The sequence below is a fragment of the Ptiloglossa arizonensis genome, chromosome 7 (genome assembly GCF_051014685.1).
Source record: "Ptiloglossa arizonensis isolate GNS036 chromosome 7, iyPtiAriz1_principal, whole genome shotgun sequence".
NCBI lineage: Eukaryota > Metazoa > Arthropoda > Insecta > Hymenoptera > Colletidae > Ptiloglossa > Ptiloglossa arizonensis.
This window is the reverse complement of record NC_135054.1, coordinates 16,971,214-16,986,669: the sequence shown is the minus strand read 5'-3', so window position 1 is coordinate 16,986,669 and position 15,456 is coordinate 16,971,214. Positions and strand designations below refer to the sequence as shown.

Here is a 15,456-nt window from a genome sequence, read left to right as displayed (position 1 = left end):
GTGTATTTCGTATAATACGATAACTTCAATCAATCCTTTCCTATTCTGGAACTATATTAACAGATAATTGCGGCTAAAGTTATTTAGGTATTTATTCTTGAAAAAACTCAAACATATAATGCGAAATATACCAAAAAACTTACTCATATGTTACATGTTATTTGTTATACTAATAGTAGAATAATGTAAATATTGTGTTATAATTCAAGATATAGTTTTTCTAACTTACTCATTGTTTTGTATAAAAATCCTACGTCATCGTCCTGAGACATTCTTTGTAGGTACAGATTCTCTTGAATCCACGTTAAAAATTTTTTAATATTTCTTCAAATATATTATTTTTAATATGTAGAAATTAAAACAAATATCATCATATACATGAACGACACAATATATATACTATTTCGTATGAATATTTTTGAGGTCTTAGTTAGCTAATTACCCAAATACGGATATATAAAATAAACTTCCTTCGCTAGTGTTATCCTTCTGACGCCGTTGTGTTTTTACTCGATTCAGTAACAAATCGCCATATTGAATCTCTCAAAATCCTTCAGCGGGAACTACAACCAATATACATTTAAGTAATTATTTAATTAGGACCTAAAATAAAATTGTACACGTTTAAGAAGCAATTATTAGTTTGCATAGTATTTCTTATTTGTTTCAATATCATGCAATAAATCCAGACATGCAAATTCTTCCATTACAATTACAAAGAACACCTTCACTTTCAACCAAAGTAGAAAAAGATTTTTTATTTTATGTAAAACTTATTTCATAAAAATTATGTAAAAAAATGAAAATTGTTTGCTTTTCGGAACATATATAATCAGTCTCGTAATTTAAAAAGCAGAAAATAATATATAATAGGTGGTAAAAAATTTTAAAAGGGCGAAAAGGTAAAATAATTTAAAACAATATTTTATACGTAAAATTTGTAATGGTTAAGTATAAGGAATGCAAGCTATCTGTACTTTTTATTAATTTTTTCTTATTACATTTGTAAGATCTTCTTGCTAGGACCTGCTATATATCTAAATACTTTGAATGGGGGTCAATGATTAGAACATAGACACGAAGAGTAAAATAAGAACCTTATCTTGATATCGAATTTTATATTAATTTTGTATGTTCTATATCTACAAATACTTATTTCACATTTACCATTTATTTTGTATTTTAAGATATATTCTAATGTCCCTGTTAAGTTAAACAGAATTTATTTGAAATCAAATTTCGATATGTGAACGTGTCTTGAAATGTAAATAGTGCGCGGCGTATATTAAATGTTTATATCACGAAAACGAAACTTCAAATTGTCAAGTAGTGAAAGAATTTCTGATATTTTTACTAGGTGTAATCTTCATGTTTCGACTTGCTGTATGATTTTTGGACATTCCATGAATTTCTGTTACTTTAAATCTAGTGAAAAAAATTAAAATTATTCGTTAAAATTATGTTAAAAACAAATAAAATAATTAATGTAACTAATTATTATCACTATTGTCAGTAACATTAATGATATAATCATAGTCGTAATGCAAATTATTTGAAGATTACAATAAAAGTAGTTCACATTAAATGACGGTAAGTTTTCTTGTTCGTTGTGTATGCCATTTTGAAATACGTTATATTAGAACGCGGCGTTTGATGAGTTTTCTGATACTGCTTATTATTAAGTTAAATTGTATTAAAATATGTTGAATACTAATGAAGGTAATCATTGTTAGATCATAATGCACTTTGTAATAACTTTCGGATTCTTGATTCCTATGAAGTCTGATGAAAATATCGAGAATAATAAAGATACAGGTAAAGGTAAGGTTAAAAGGAAATTAAAGCAACGACGTAAGAAGACAATAAGTGAGCATACGTATGAAATTGTGGAATCGAAACAAAATATTATAAATGTTGATCAAATATTAGCAGAAATACATGGTGAATACAAACTTTTGCCAGGTTATAACTTTCAATTCGATTGTCGTTGTTGGAAAACAGCTGTAAAGGTACATAACTTTTGAAATAATTTATTTTTACATTTTCAGCATCATATACACAAATTTATAATGAGCTATTTTAACAAGGAAATTACATATTCTTATTTCTTGATATTTTTTACTATAAGCTATATTATTTTGTGTTGTACAATACAGTTAAATAATCAGATTTCATACCAAGCATAAATAGTTTATGTTATTAAAGTTTAATGTATATATAAGTTTTCATTTATTAGTTGAAATAATTTGTTATTAGTTGACATTAATTATGTAGATATATACAGAGAATGGCGATTGGTGTTTACGGCCTATATTATGTCCAATCACAGAAAATGCATATTGGGTCATATTCTCTGTCCATCATATAGTTTATTTGAATGAAATACAAACACAAAAATTTTTTAATCACGTAATTACTTATGAAATATTTTCTGGAAGAAAAAGATTTTCTGAAAGGTTTGTTGGAATTGTTATAAAAATGTCAATATATTTCATCTACATTTAGATTATGTTATGTACTTTGTCTATAAATTGTTTACTTTAATGGCAGTTAATATTTTCAATTATTTTATGTTAAGTAATTAGAATAACGTCTGTAGTATTTATTATAAATTTATCTTCTTAAATACTTCAGTAATTTCTTAAATTTCTTAAATACTTATATTAAATAATTTCAAATTATATGTAGAGCGAAAAAAGACAAAGTGAAAGGATTCTATATCGATGAAAAATCAATTAATATTGAACAACATGATTTTCATGAAATATATCCTTTTGATTTGTATGAATCTGATTCTACTATTAAACCACAGCCAAAACCAATAATAGTCGCACATGAAACTGATGGTGATTTCATTATTACTACATATGTTGATGTGATACCAGGTATCAGAAAATTTTAGTATTTATTCAAATATGTTAAGTTAAATTGTATTGTGTATTATCTAATGATTAGAAAGTTAATAATACAAGAAGGAAGATCAGATATAAATTTTCCTTTCTGAATTTATATCTTTTGATAATATATTTTCTGTTTCTTCTAGTTTATTATTTCTTTGCTTTACTTATTAAATTTTGCTAGATATAACACATCAATATAAATTTTGGAAAATGATCAGAAAAGACCGTTTCCCATCCGAATCCTTCAAACTTGAATTTCTCGAACAAAAATCGAAATTGAAGAATCATAAAAATTTAGTACAAAAGAAACACACCATAGAAACAAGAAGAAAACAAACGAGCGAGACTACACATATGATGAATTTACGTGCAGAAACTTTATTTTCTGGTAAATTAGATTTTTATAACTTTCATTTCAGGTTACATACACCGCATATGGGGTAACAGTATTTTTCGTATTCGCCACCAGGGAGCTACCTAACCAATCCCTTTTTTGCAAATTTATAATTTCCATTATCGCAATTCTTCCTTTAAGTCATCCATACTTAAAAATGTAGTAATTAGAAGTAAGCATTTTATTGTATTTATAGGTACATTTAGACGAGAATTCAGTATATTTCCTTTTGTAGAAACAAATTTAGGAGAAAACATAAAAGAGTTGAAAGGGTATATTTTTTAGTTTTTACGCTATATTTTTGTTAAAAATATAGTAGCTTCGTTAACTTTTAGAATCTTCGTCTATGCTGAGGGAATCAGCATACAGCACATATTATGAAACATAAACCTATGTATATGTGTTGATCGAAGTTTGATTAAACTTCTGTTTTTAGACATGGGTGCAATTACCTGTTATGCCAGAACGTCACAAATACCAAGCGTTTCGTCCATCTTGATTTACGCATACTGTGAGGACATTTTATCGAACAAGCAGTTGCGAATGAATTTGAATCCTATATCGATCAAGTTGGAACAAGTGTCAAATTTCCCGGACGACGTAGCAATTGAAAACGATTTCAGTTATATTTACGCAAAAATATTCTTTGTCGATCGTGTAATCACCACACCGTATTACATTCCTGCCAGAACAATATACTTCGAATTTGTTAAATGCTATCTCAGGGAGGTATTTCAAGCCGAAGATTTAATCAACTTCCTTGGAACGAAATTTCTCACTGTTGAAGTAATTTGAATTTATCTGAATACTTTCTTGCGTATTATATATACTGGACATTGACGTCCAATAGGGGAGCTAATTATCTTCATACATATCATAGATTGTTTGTTAATTGTTGGTCGCGTAACAATTTATTTGAGGAAAATTCTATTCTTTGACCATTCCTTTACAAATGTAATTCTCAAAGGCGGGGATAACTTCGTCACATTGTGTAAAGGAATGCGCAATAGTAGAATATTTTTATGATAGGGACAATTTGTAAAATCTGTATGTACAGGACCGTAATTGATGTATGTTAATGTTCAAAAGTTTTAAAGTTTACGTTATTTTTCATTTAGATAATCGGTGTAAGATTCACAGATGTTTCCAAGTCCCCAATTTCCACTTCTGCAAAAACGAAGCCGCCGAGTGCGTTAGAAATATCATGGAAAGAGGAAATTCTGTTCGGTGTCGCAGAGTTCGATGTATCCGATCTTTTAAGAGGATCGTGGGAAGTTAGATTAACATGCAGTTTGTCTCATCCTCGCAATACGTATTGTATCAGTACTGACGATAAAAGTGACGAAGAGGTAGCAGTCTCATGGAAAAATTCTCCCCTCACCAGTGATATTCTGATGTCACTTGGTACCTCTGTGAAGATCAAAGTTCGTGTGGCTTATGATTTGCGCTCAGTTCATCGTAAGGTTCTTCGGCATGTTATTACATTGAATCGAATTTTCTTGATTTTAAACAATTCCACGTTGGCTAACAACATCTTGGCAGATGTATCCTCCCACAATTGCTATTTCTTTTGTACCCTTCAGCCTGGGAACGAAGATGCTGATTTGAAGGTAAAGGGTTAACACAGTAGGAATATAATGAAGGAGATGAATCGAATATCACTTTTAGCTTAATCACTAGGTAGGGATATCTTAAAAATAGATCCGAAGTTCATAATTTCAATTTTTTTGCAGACATAGGCGACCATGGAAAGTTTATATATAATACTTCTAGACTCCTGGAAAATTACGAACTTCGGGTTTACTTTTTACCGTGTTCCTACTTGGAGATCAGACGATAAGTCTATTTCTAATAGTTTTAGACAAGTGTATAATCATCGTGGTTTATTAATTTAATCAAAATATGTGAAATACTATCAGCAAATTAGGCGAACATATTTATGTGTATAAACTATAAATATGATTGATAACACAGGTAGAAGATAAATTTAAGAATATTTTAACTGGTTTCGCTATTGATTACGGCGACAAATTTTTTATCTTCCTCGAGGGTTTATCCAAAGGATATTTGCTACAAATTTGGGCCAAGGTAGCAAAGCTTTCAATTGAAGATGGCTATGTTTTTTATAATAGCAGTTATGTGTTTTTAACACGTTTTTATGAAGACTTCGTGCCTTTAGGTGGAGTTCTCAAAATTAAGCTGAGGTAAAATGAAAATCCTAGAAAGAAACGTATATTTTTGTTTTTTTATACCACTAATCTCCAATTAATCGCGTTAGTAATTATTGTGTACAGCAGTCATATATAAGTTTTGCTATTATTAATGAACTAAGTAAAACTATATGTGTTTTCTTATAAGCGAATCATTGGAGACGCAACTTCGGAAGCATGATCTGTATATTGGTGAAACAGGAACAATGCTGCGAGCCAAAATAACGAGAACAATAGGATTGATGAAGCTAGCTATAACAATGCAATCTCTATCTCAGAAACGTTTACTTCCGAATTCGAGCGATATAAAGGCTTTTATCGATGAAATTCGAGAAAATTATTTTGAAAGTCCTTGTGCTATTTAATTAAATATTAACTTTAAGAAAAATAAATGATAAGCGCAAATGAAACAATACGTTACTTGTTACACTTAACATTATAAAATTCAGTAAATTATACATGATTTATATAGATTTTTTTATACACGAATTGAAAAATAATAGGTGATAGATATTCGTATTTAAGTTACTAATAATAATGTTTAAAAGTTAAAAATATATAATAATTAAATTTTATAGTACTGCAGCGCCAATAAACGGTAAAACGTTCAAGTTTGCAGAGAAACAGTTTCAGATTTTCTTGCCAGATGACGCAACCAATTTCAATATCTTACGAGAATTGGTATCAGACAGTCTGAAATACCGACCGTGCAAAGTATCAGTGGATTTCGATTTCGTTGTTCAAGTATGGAGATTCTTAGAATTCTATTCAACTGCATCACCAAAGTCGATAAATCAGTATCACGATCTAAAATGCCGACCTCGTATAGCATCAGTGGTTTTGCAACGACTTCATCGTTTAAGAACGGTAATTTTGAGAATTATATTCGATTAAATATCGAGGCTTGTGCCTTATAAAAATTTACTACGTAACACAATTACATTCAGACTTATGTATTAAGAAACTATTCTAAGTTCGCAACTGAAACGTATAATGGTAATTGTTGTAAAACAAAATATTGTTTCACGTGTTAATTTTATAATTTTTCTACCTAAGTAATCCTCAACGACCAAGTGTATCGACAATGTTATTCGAAATACGATGTCAACAACGTTTATCCTGTCCTCTAGAAATATAAATATCGATGGATGGTAAGACCTTCCCCCACTCCCTGCCTAATTGGCCGCGAGACGCTGCGTACTGCGAGGTGTCGTAGCAGGGTTATTCTACCCAGGGAAGTCAAAAGGATAACATCTATCTGCAGTTTACAGAAGCTCGAGGAATCTGCGATCATTGAGGTGTGTTTTTTACCTATTGATATCTAATAACTCCTAATCGGTATTATTGCCCTCGTTTGCTTTCTATCCGTGTATTATCCAATTATAATATACTTTTGATTATAAATTCAATGGGTACCGCGAACAAAATTCGATCGTTTCTTGTTCGCAATGAATAACGTTATCATTCCTAACGCTTTCGTTACATCCTATTGGTATTTTGTGTAACATTAATACACTTTTAGTTATAAATTTATTAACGCAAGTGGAATAATTAAATAGTTTTAGTGATTACTCCTCTTTCGACATTCAAACGGAATTCAGTGACTTACAATAGAAGGTCGCCATTGTATACGCGACAGCCGACAAGTTCAGACGTATCGAGAAGCGCGCGGTTATGGCGGTACGTTAGCATTAGTTTTCTAATGTTTAATAGTGTCTAATCGTTCACAATACTTTGGTTACTTCCTATTGGTGTCTTGTCTAACATTAATAGACTTTTAGTTATAAATTTATTAACGCAAGTGGAATAATTAAATGTTTTTAGTGATTATTCCTCTTTCGACATTCAAACGGAATTCAGTGACTTACAATAGAAGGTCGCCATTGTATACGCGACAGCCGACAGTTCAGACGTGTCGAGAAGCGCGCGATTATGGCGGTACGTGAGCATTAGTTTTCTAGTATTTAATAGTGTCTAATCAATCCTAATACTTTTGCTGCTTCCTATTGGTATTTCGTGTAACATTAATACACTTTTGGTTATAAATTTATTAACGCAAGTGGAATAATTAAATGGTTTTAGTGATTATTCCTCTTTCGAAATTGAAACGGAATTCAGTGACTTACAATAGAAGGTCGCCATTGTATACGCGACAGCCGACAAGTTCAGACGTGTCGAGAAGCGCGCGGTTATAGCGGTACGTTAGCATTAGTTTTCTAATGTTTAATAGTGTCTAATCGTTCACAATACTTTGGTTACTTCCTATTGGTGTCTTGCCTAACATTAATACACTTTTAGTTATAAATTTATTAACGCAAGTGGAATAATTAAATGGTTTTAGTGATTATTCCTCTTTCGAAATTGAAACGGAATTCAGTGACTTACAGTAGGAGGTCGCCATTGTATAAGCGACAGCCGACAGGTTCAGACGTGTCGAGAAGCGCGCGATTATGGCGGTACGTGAGCATTAGTTTTCTAGTATTTAATAGTGTCTAATCAATCCTAATACTTCTGCTGCTTTCTATTGGTGTTTCGTGTAACATTAATACACTTTTGGTTATAAATTTATTAACGCAAGTGGAATAATTAAATGGTTTTAGTGATTATTCCTCTTTCGAAATTGAAACGGAATTCAGTGACTTACAGTAGGAGGTCGCCATTGTATAAGCGACAGCCGACAGGTTCAGACGTGTCGAGAAGCGCGCGATTATGGCGGTACGTGAGCATTAGTTTTCTAGTATTTAATAGTGTCTAATCAATCCTAATACTTCTGCTGCTTTCTATTGGTGTTTCGTGTAACATTAATACACTTTTGGTTATAAATTTATTAACGCAAGTGGAATAATTAAATGGTTTTAGTGATTATTCCTCTTTCGAAATTGAAACGGAATTCAGTGACTTACAGTAGGAGGTCGCCATTGTATAAGCGACAGCCGACAGGTTCAGACGTGTCGAGAAGCGCGCGATTATGGCGGTACGTGAGCATTAGTTTTCTAGTATTTAATAGTGTCTAATCAATCCTAATACTTCTGCTGCTTTCTATTGGTGTTTCGTGTAACATTAATACACCTTTATATATAAATTTAATCATCGTGAGTGAAACAATTACATCGTTTTCGTGTTTCTTCTCTTCATTATAGAGTGCGGATTTGTATACATTGATTCGTATGTTCGATTTCAAATGTAATTTCGTGCAAAATATTTCGAGTTCACGTATTGCTTAATTATAATACGACAGTGTTTATTTCGATAAATGTGTTTCAAATTTATCGTTTCTTTTGTTACAGTGTCGCACTACCGACGTATGGTATGCCACTTCAGGATCAGTTCACGGATTATTGGTAAAATCTTCCAAGTAGTAAGAATGACATATGATATTTTTCTTTATTCTCAGTGCATATTTGTAACATGTATATGTATATTTCATTTTAATTGTGTGTCATTTCGGATTCGATCGGTGCAAAAATGAAATAAGAATAGATTACTTCGAATCTTAATTTCGATTTCGTTGCGGGTAACAATGAAAAATTTTAACAATAAACTAATTTTACGATTTGATCATTGGAATAACTCGTATATTGCTGGATTTCGGTCGCGGTTCAATATTTTTTATTTGTACACAATGTAGTCAATGTTCCATAAAATTATCTTTACGAACCGATCGCAATTGCGTTTGCGTACGCGTTTCGGATGCGAGTTTTTTCACGCGTAGCCGCGTATTGTCGTGTCTTTGGAACACGAGTAAGTACCGATCGACTTTGATCTTTGCAACGAGTTTTCCAATATTTATAAAAATCGCGATGCGTATTTCTCGACGAGAATGAACACGTTCGCAACTCTAATAGCGAAAATCCTCTATTGAACAATCGAAAATTGTTCGATAGAATCTTATCGAATTTGATGCTCGGCACGATAAAGTGCAAACCATTAAAAACAAGCAGTAGTTTCTTTACAAACGCTCGATAAACGACTCCTTCCTTCCTTCCTCCCATTTTTTCTTTCAGCAATTTTGACGGCCGCGCGCAATGCGGCCAGTAGAGTCAGTATTTGTTTAAATGCGTAGATTTGTAATGTATTTCGGAGCAAAGTGGCTCCGAGTAGAGTTTAGGTCCACGCGATTTAGATTCAGTGTTTTTCGCGTATTGTAAATTCTCTCGAGAGCATCGTGGCTCTCTTTGAATTTCGTCAATAGAATCACTTTTGTTCGCCGGCTTTGATACTCGGTCGCGTTGATAATTTAGTCTATTTTTTTCTTTATTTCTTTTTCTAATATCTAAAATCAATCGTAACCGGTATTAGAGTCGGTGCATCATTGACTCAGGAAGGGTCTCGGGCGGTCCTCCACCCGCAACCAACGTAAGTATCTATCGCCACTGTTCTTACATGCATGCATATTAGCCCTGGTAGTTTTACTATATCTGTTTTCTGATTTTTTTAGTTCCAGGGTCCAAAGTCTACACGATGACATCTGGCTGGGACATCGGGCGTGGCTCCACCAGCGAACAACGTAAGTATCTATCGCCACTGTTCTTACATGCATGCATATTAGCCCTTGTAGTTTTACTATATCTGTTTTCTGATTTTTTTAGTTCCAGGGTCCAAAGTCTACCACGATGACATCTGGCTGGGACATCGGGCGGGGCTCCACCAGCGAACAACGTAAGTACCTATCTATCGGTACTAAAATTGAAACCATTTTGAAACTTTGGAAACAGATCGTCACGTTTTCTGATTTTTTTTGTTACAGCTCCTCCACCTTGGGTCTACTACGATGTCATGTTGCCGAGATATTCACCCGATCGTGTTCCACGATCGGTGAGTCGCATGAAATTTTGTATTCCTCCGGTCCCCAATCATGTCGTAGGACGAAAGGTCCGAATCGACACGGGTGACCGGTTGTATTTTTATTTCTCGATTTTTGCGAGTACAGTGACCGCGAGTATATTTACCATATACTCGCGAGCAATGATATTTCCCGTTTTACTTGTACGTATATCTTAGTCGAGGTTATAGGGCCTTCTTGTATACCGCGTTTCTTATATCGCGATATAATTATTTAGCGAAGAAGTCGGATACCCTCCGACTTCGCAATTCTAACGATCAGTATTACGCGAAAACGATATTATCGAATATTTTATTAGTCTCTATATTGTTCGAGTCTCGCGTTAGAATATCATTCGAGTATTAACGTTTATCCGTAGCTTTTATGCTACATTTCGTATACAAGAAGGTATTTCGCGATGGTTAGATTTCCGAGTCAAAGTAACAGACTTGTACAATAGTTTCCAACATTGAAAGAATTTACTTTGACGACGAAATCGACCAAGGGTTATTTCAAATTTTCAATTAAATAATTTCTATTAGATTTTCTCGATCAATTTTTTCTTACGAATAATTCTCTTACGAGTAACTTCTTTGCATAGTAGAATTTCTCAATTTTCTCTTGATTTTTCACAAATAAAAAGTCGAGTCATTTTAACAAAACGAAAGAATACTATCTCGTTAGACACTAGATACATTAATCAGACGTTTCTAGTTGAGGATTTTCAGCATGATTTTTCCGTGTCCGTTGCCCGAACTCGTTCAAGTGCCCAGGTGCTACTTGTTCGAGCGAAGGCAACGGGCACGATGACTTCTTAGTCCGTAAGATCAACAATAATAATATATATGCGTGTCTGACAATGCGTTGGCGTATCGTGCACGACGTAATTTCCACATATGTATGTGTGGTTAGGCTGTGGAATTGCGTCGGTTCGCGAAAATATATTATAGAGACTACGAATCAAAGAATACTCTGTATTTTTATATTACGACTACGTCGTATTATAAATGACGGTAACTATCTATATTAACTTAACTTCTCCTATCACATTCACGTGACAATTGTTCACGCGACGATTGCTCTCGTTAAAGAGCCACGCGATAAATTCTTACGCTCGTTACGAGTACACGTACGCAATGATCGCCAGCCATTGTCAGACAATTTCAGGAACTTGGTATGTACCCTTAGAGTGTGCATGTTGCGATAAGCTCGGGTGTTGGAGGCGTCCCGGGGACGCCTCCCTAGGTTAGGCTTGTTGCACCCGGGCGTTACGAATGAGAACCGTGGAGTGATTGTGTTTGAGAGAATGAATTTTGCCATTTTTTAAATATAGGTCTAGGTAGGTCAGGTAACTTACCTTCTGGTATGTGTGCTATGAACGGTTAGGTAGGGCCAGGGCAGGTCGTCACATTCTCAATTCGGGTAGGCGCGTTTTCGCGTGACGTACCTGCACCTGTAGGACGATTCGAAGAATCGATAGCGAAGCTGGTGCAAACGAGGAATCTCGTTTGCATCCAGCGTTGCTTTCGATTCTTTGGGTTTCTCTGCTTTAATGGTTCGCGGACGCGGTCGCGTCGAATTAGGGCCTCGAAACGAACGAACGCTCGAAATTCCATTTGTTCACGCGTGCATTGCACGACCAACGATTTCTGAATCGTTTGCACGGTCGCACGCGTTTTGTACGCGGATTTCGCGAAACCGTAGGGTTTCAGATCGGGCAATGCCGCCCGAAGAGAGAAGAGGCTGGCAAGCCGAAGAGGCTACAAGCCGAAGAGGCCCTAGACAAATTGTCTCAAGAGTGGGCTGCAACGAATGGTTCTCCATCTTCGGATGTATCCATCCGAGGATGGAAAGTCATTACTATTACTATTTTGTCACTGTACTCGCACGTAGTTGTATAGTAGTTAGTTTGTTTGGCACGTGTACACTTGCGTGTACCACGCGTGCCGTGGGCACCTCATCCCCCATTGATATCGGGCAATTCGCGGTTCGAATTAGCGTTGCGAACAAGAAACCATCGCGGTTCGAATTAGCGTTTCGAATGAGAAAGAATCGCGTTTGCAATTAGATATACGGACGAGAAATCGTCACGATTTGAGTTAGAGTTGCGAACAAGGAACGATCGCGATTCGAGTTAGCGTTGCGAATGAGAAATGATCGCGACTGAATTAGCGTTGCGAAGGAATACCAATCGGGACTGAATTAGCCTTGCGAACGAATACCAATCGCGATTGAAATTAGCTTCACGGGCGAGAAATCGTCGCGATTTGAATTAGAGTTGCGAACAAGGAATGATCGCGATTTTAGTTAGCGTTGCGAATGAGAAACTATCGCTCTTCGAATTAGTGTTGCGAACAAATACCAATCGCGATTGAAATTAGCTGTACAAGTAGTAATTATAGTTTGAATTAGCGTTGCGAAGGAATATCGAGCGCGCTTGCTTCCCATTTTGCAAGATCTGAATGCAGATTGCATTTATTTCTAGAGTAGCGTTGCGTTCAATGAGTACTTACAGAGTACCGATCGCGATTCCTTCTAGTGTTGCGAACGACGAATATCGAACGCGGTTGCATTTCTATTTACAATTAGCGTTGCGATATCGATTGATCGCGTTGCTTCGAATAAACAACGCGACGCGTCTTTTTTCAATTAGTGTTGCGACTCGCGTAACGCCCAAAAATTGCCACTGGAATCACTGTTGGAATCACGAAACAGCTGGATCAGCTGTCCAACAGGTGATTCCCCGCAGTCTGAAATGACTGCACACGACTATTAAAGTTAGCGTTGCGTATTATTTAACACACATTGGTGCACGGTATTCAATTAGCGTTGCGAACTACAAAGCGCCCTAACGTGGTTGCTTCGGGAGTCTTTTCATTTTGGATTTTACCATATATATATTAGCGTTGCGAATAACGAAGCACCTCGCGCGATTTTTATCGAGAGTTCTTTTCATATCTTGATCAGTTAACTTCACGAATATGAAAGCAACCTGTTTGGTTGCTCTCGGGAGTATCTTTTTTTTTTTCTTTCATTATTATATATTTAATACAGTAGCGTTGCGAAAAATGAACGGTCCACTCACGGGTTTGTTTGCATATTTGAAAAGTGGACCATATTGCAAGGAAATTGCAATCGTCGCGTTGCAAGTCGAGCGTTTGTAACTGAAAATACTGCTAAAACGTAGAATCGTATCTGAAATGTAATTTTTACTAATTATACATACTTATTACACGTTTGGCGTATTTGTATAATAATTCTGGTACGGTGCCAGTAAAACGATAACGATGGTGAATTTAACAAATTATTGTAGCTTCTACAATAGAGGATTTTCGTTATTAGGTTTGCTACGGGATATATTATATTTCCGAGCGTAGTTGATTTAAAGAAAAAATTGATACAATATAGTAGTGTATTTATTTTATAAATATTCGAAGTTCTTTGCATCGATCAAAGTCGACTCGCGATCGTTGCGTAATTTAATGAAAAATTAAAAGACTCGTATCGAAAAAGTACGCAAGCTGCAATTCGATAGTTTGTACTGATAATAAATCTATATTATCGCGTCGTTATCGTTTACTTCTGAATGAAAAAATAATTAAGATTGAATCCAGTAAAATATGATTATTCCAATATCAATGACGTTAAAAATATTTTTAAATTGGTATATTCTCGTTAAATAATATGTGAAATAAAATCAAAATTCAATTTTTATATAACAAAGAAACAACTATAATTTTACTTTTTCGGTGTCAGTGTTATTGTGATCGATATGAAATGCCTAGTGCGACTGTGCATAATTTTTGTTTCTGTCTACTAACGAATTTTATTTTCAGCTAATATGTTTTTTATTTCTAGGTTTACTAATCCATCAAATAAGTTTTGTTTTAGGGTATGTGTATGTGCACACTTTGAATTGGGACTATAGATAAGCGTAAATGACAAATCTAAAGGAATCGAAAATGGAATGTGAGAAGTTGGAACAAAATGGAACTCGATATAGCCAACAGAAAAAATTGGTGAGACTTACGACATTGTGTCTAATATCTTTCGCTTAATGTTTCAGGTCAATCTTCGTGGCACCGATCTCCAAAACAAAAAGGAAACATACGATGGTTTCTTGTATATTTCTAGATATTTCTATTAGGTAGGATGTAAATGAAATTAGATGTTTAATTAGGTAGGATGTAAATGAAATTAGATATTTAGTTAGGTAGGCTTTCAGGCACAACATTGTATTTAATATCTACAGTTTATATTTCAGGACAATCTTCGTGGCACCGATCATCGAAAAAAAAGGAAACATATAATGTTTTCTTTTATTTTTCTAGACATTTCTATTAGGTAGGATGTGAATGAAATTAGATATTTAGTTAGGTAGGATGTGGATGATATTAGATATTTAGTTAGGTAGGCTTTCAGGCACAACATTGTATTTAATATCTACAGTTTATATTTTAGGACAATCTTCGTGGCACCGATCATCGAAAAAAAAAGGAAACATATAATGTTTTCTTTTATTTTTCTAGACATTTCTATTAGGTAGGATGTGAATGAAATTAGATATTTAGTTAGGTAGGATGTGGATGATATTAGATATTTAGTTAGGTAGGCTCTTCTACTAATTTAACATTAGCTTCTATATAGGGAGGATATTACTATTAAGTTCAATCGCTCGTTTAGGTAGGAATAATTAGAATTTAAGTACGTAGGTTTGTGCTCCATTTTGCATAGACTTGTATCATAGTTAGCCTTTTCAAGGCAGATTCTTTTGAAAACTCCAATGGTTGTTGGTTCTTTGAACAACGGTCTAAACACGATCGTTGCCGAGTCGTATATTAGGAAAGTTGTAAATCAAAATTCTGTGTAAATGGAGGGTGGTTGGGTAGGGTCAGGGTAGGTCTCTATACGCAGCAACCTCCACGTGGTGAGACCTGGGCAATCTATATTATTTAGTATGTAATTACTAATTGCATTGCCGATAGCAGGGTAATGCAATTATTAACTACATAAAAAATAATATGAGCTAATAGCTGCGGTCTTTCTCGTAGAATTTGCCACGAATCTAGTTTGATTCTAGTGTACTTCAGTATATTTAGGCTAGAATTCATTCGCGAACAAAGAATATTT

At 34.3% G+C, this 15,456-nt stretch overlaps 1 protein-coding gene across 1 annotated transcript; it reads left to right on the top strand.

Moving 5' to 3' along the window:
• The first annotated feature begins 1,511 nt into the window (after positions 1-1,511).
• Positions 1,512-5,908, top strand: LOC143149052 (uncharacterized). The gene is made up of 9 exons (XM_076316070.1): positions 1,512-1,590; positions 1,734-2,009; positions 2,275-2,456; positions 2,689-2,885; positions 3,082-3,288; positions 3,731-4,080; positions 4,413-4,904; positions 5,269-5,498; positions 5,653-5,908. Exons 1-9 carry the CDS (start codon positions 1,585-1,587, stop codon positions 5,867-5,869), a joined length of 2,157 nt encoding a protein of 718 aa, XP_076172185.1. The 5' UTR covers positions 1,512-1,584; the 3' UTR covers positions 5,870-5,908.
• Positions 5,909-15,456: the final 9,548 nt, after the last annotated feature.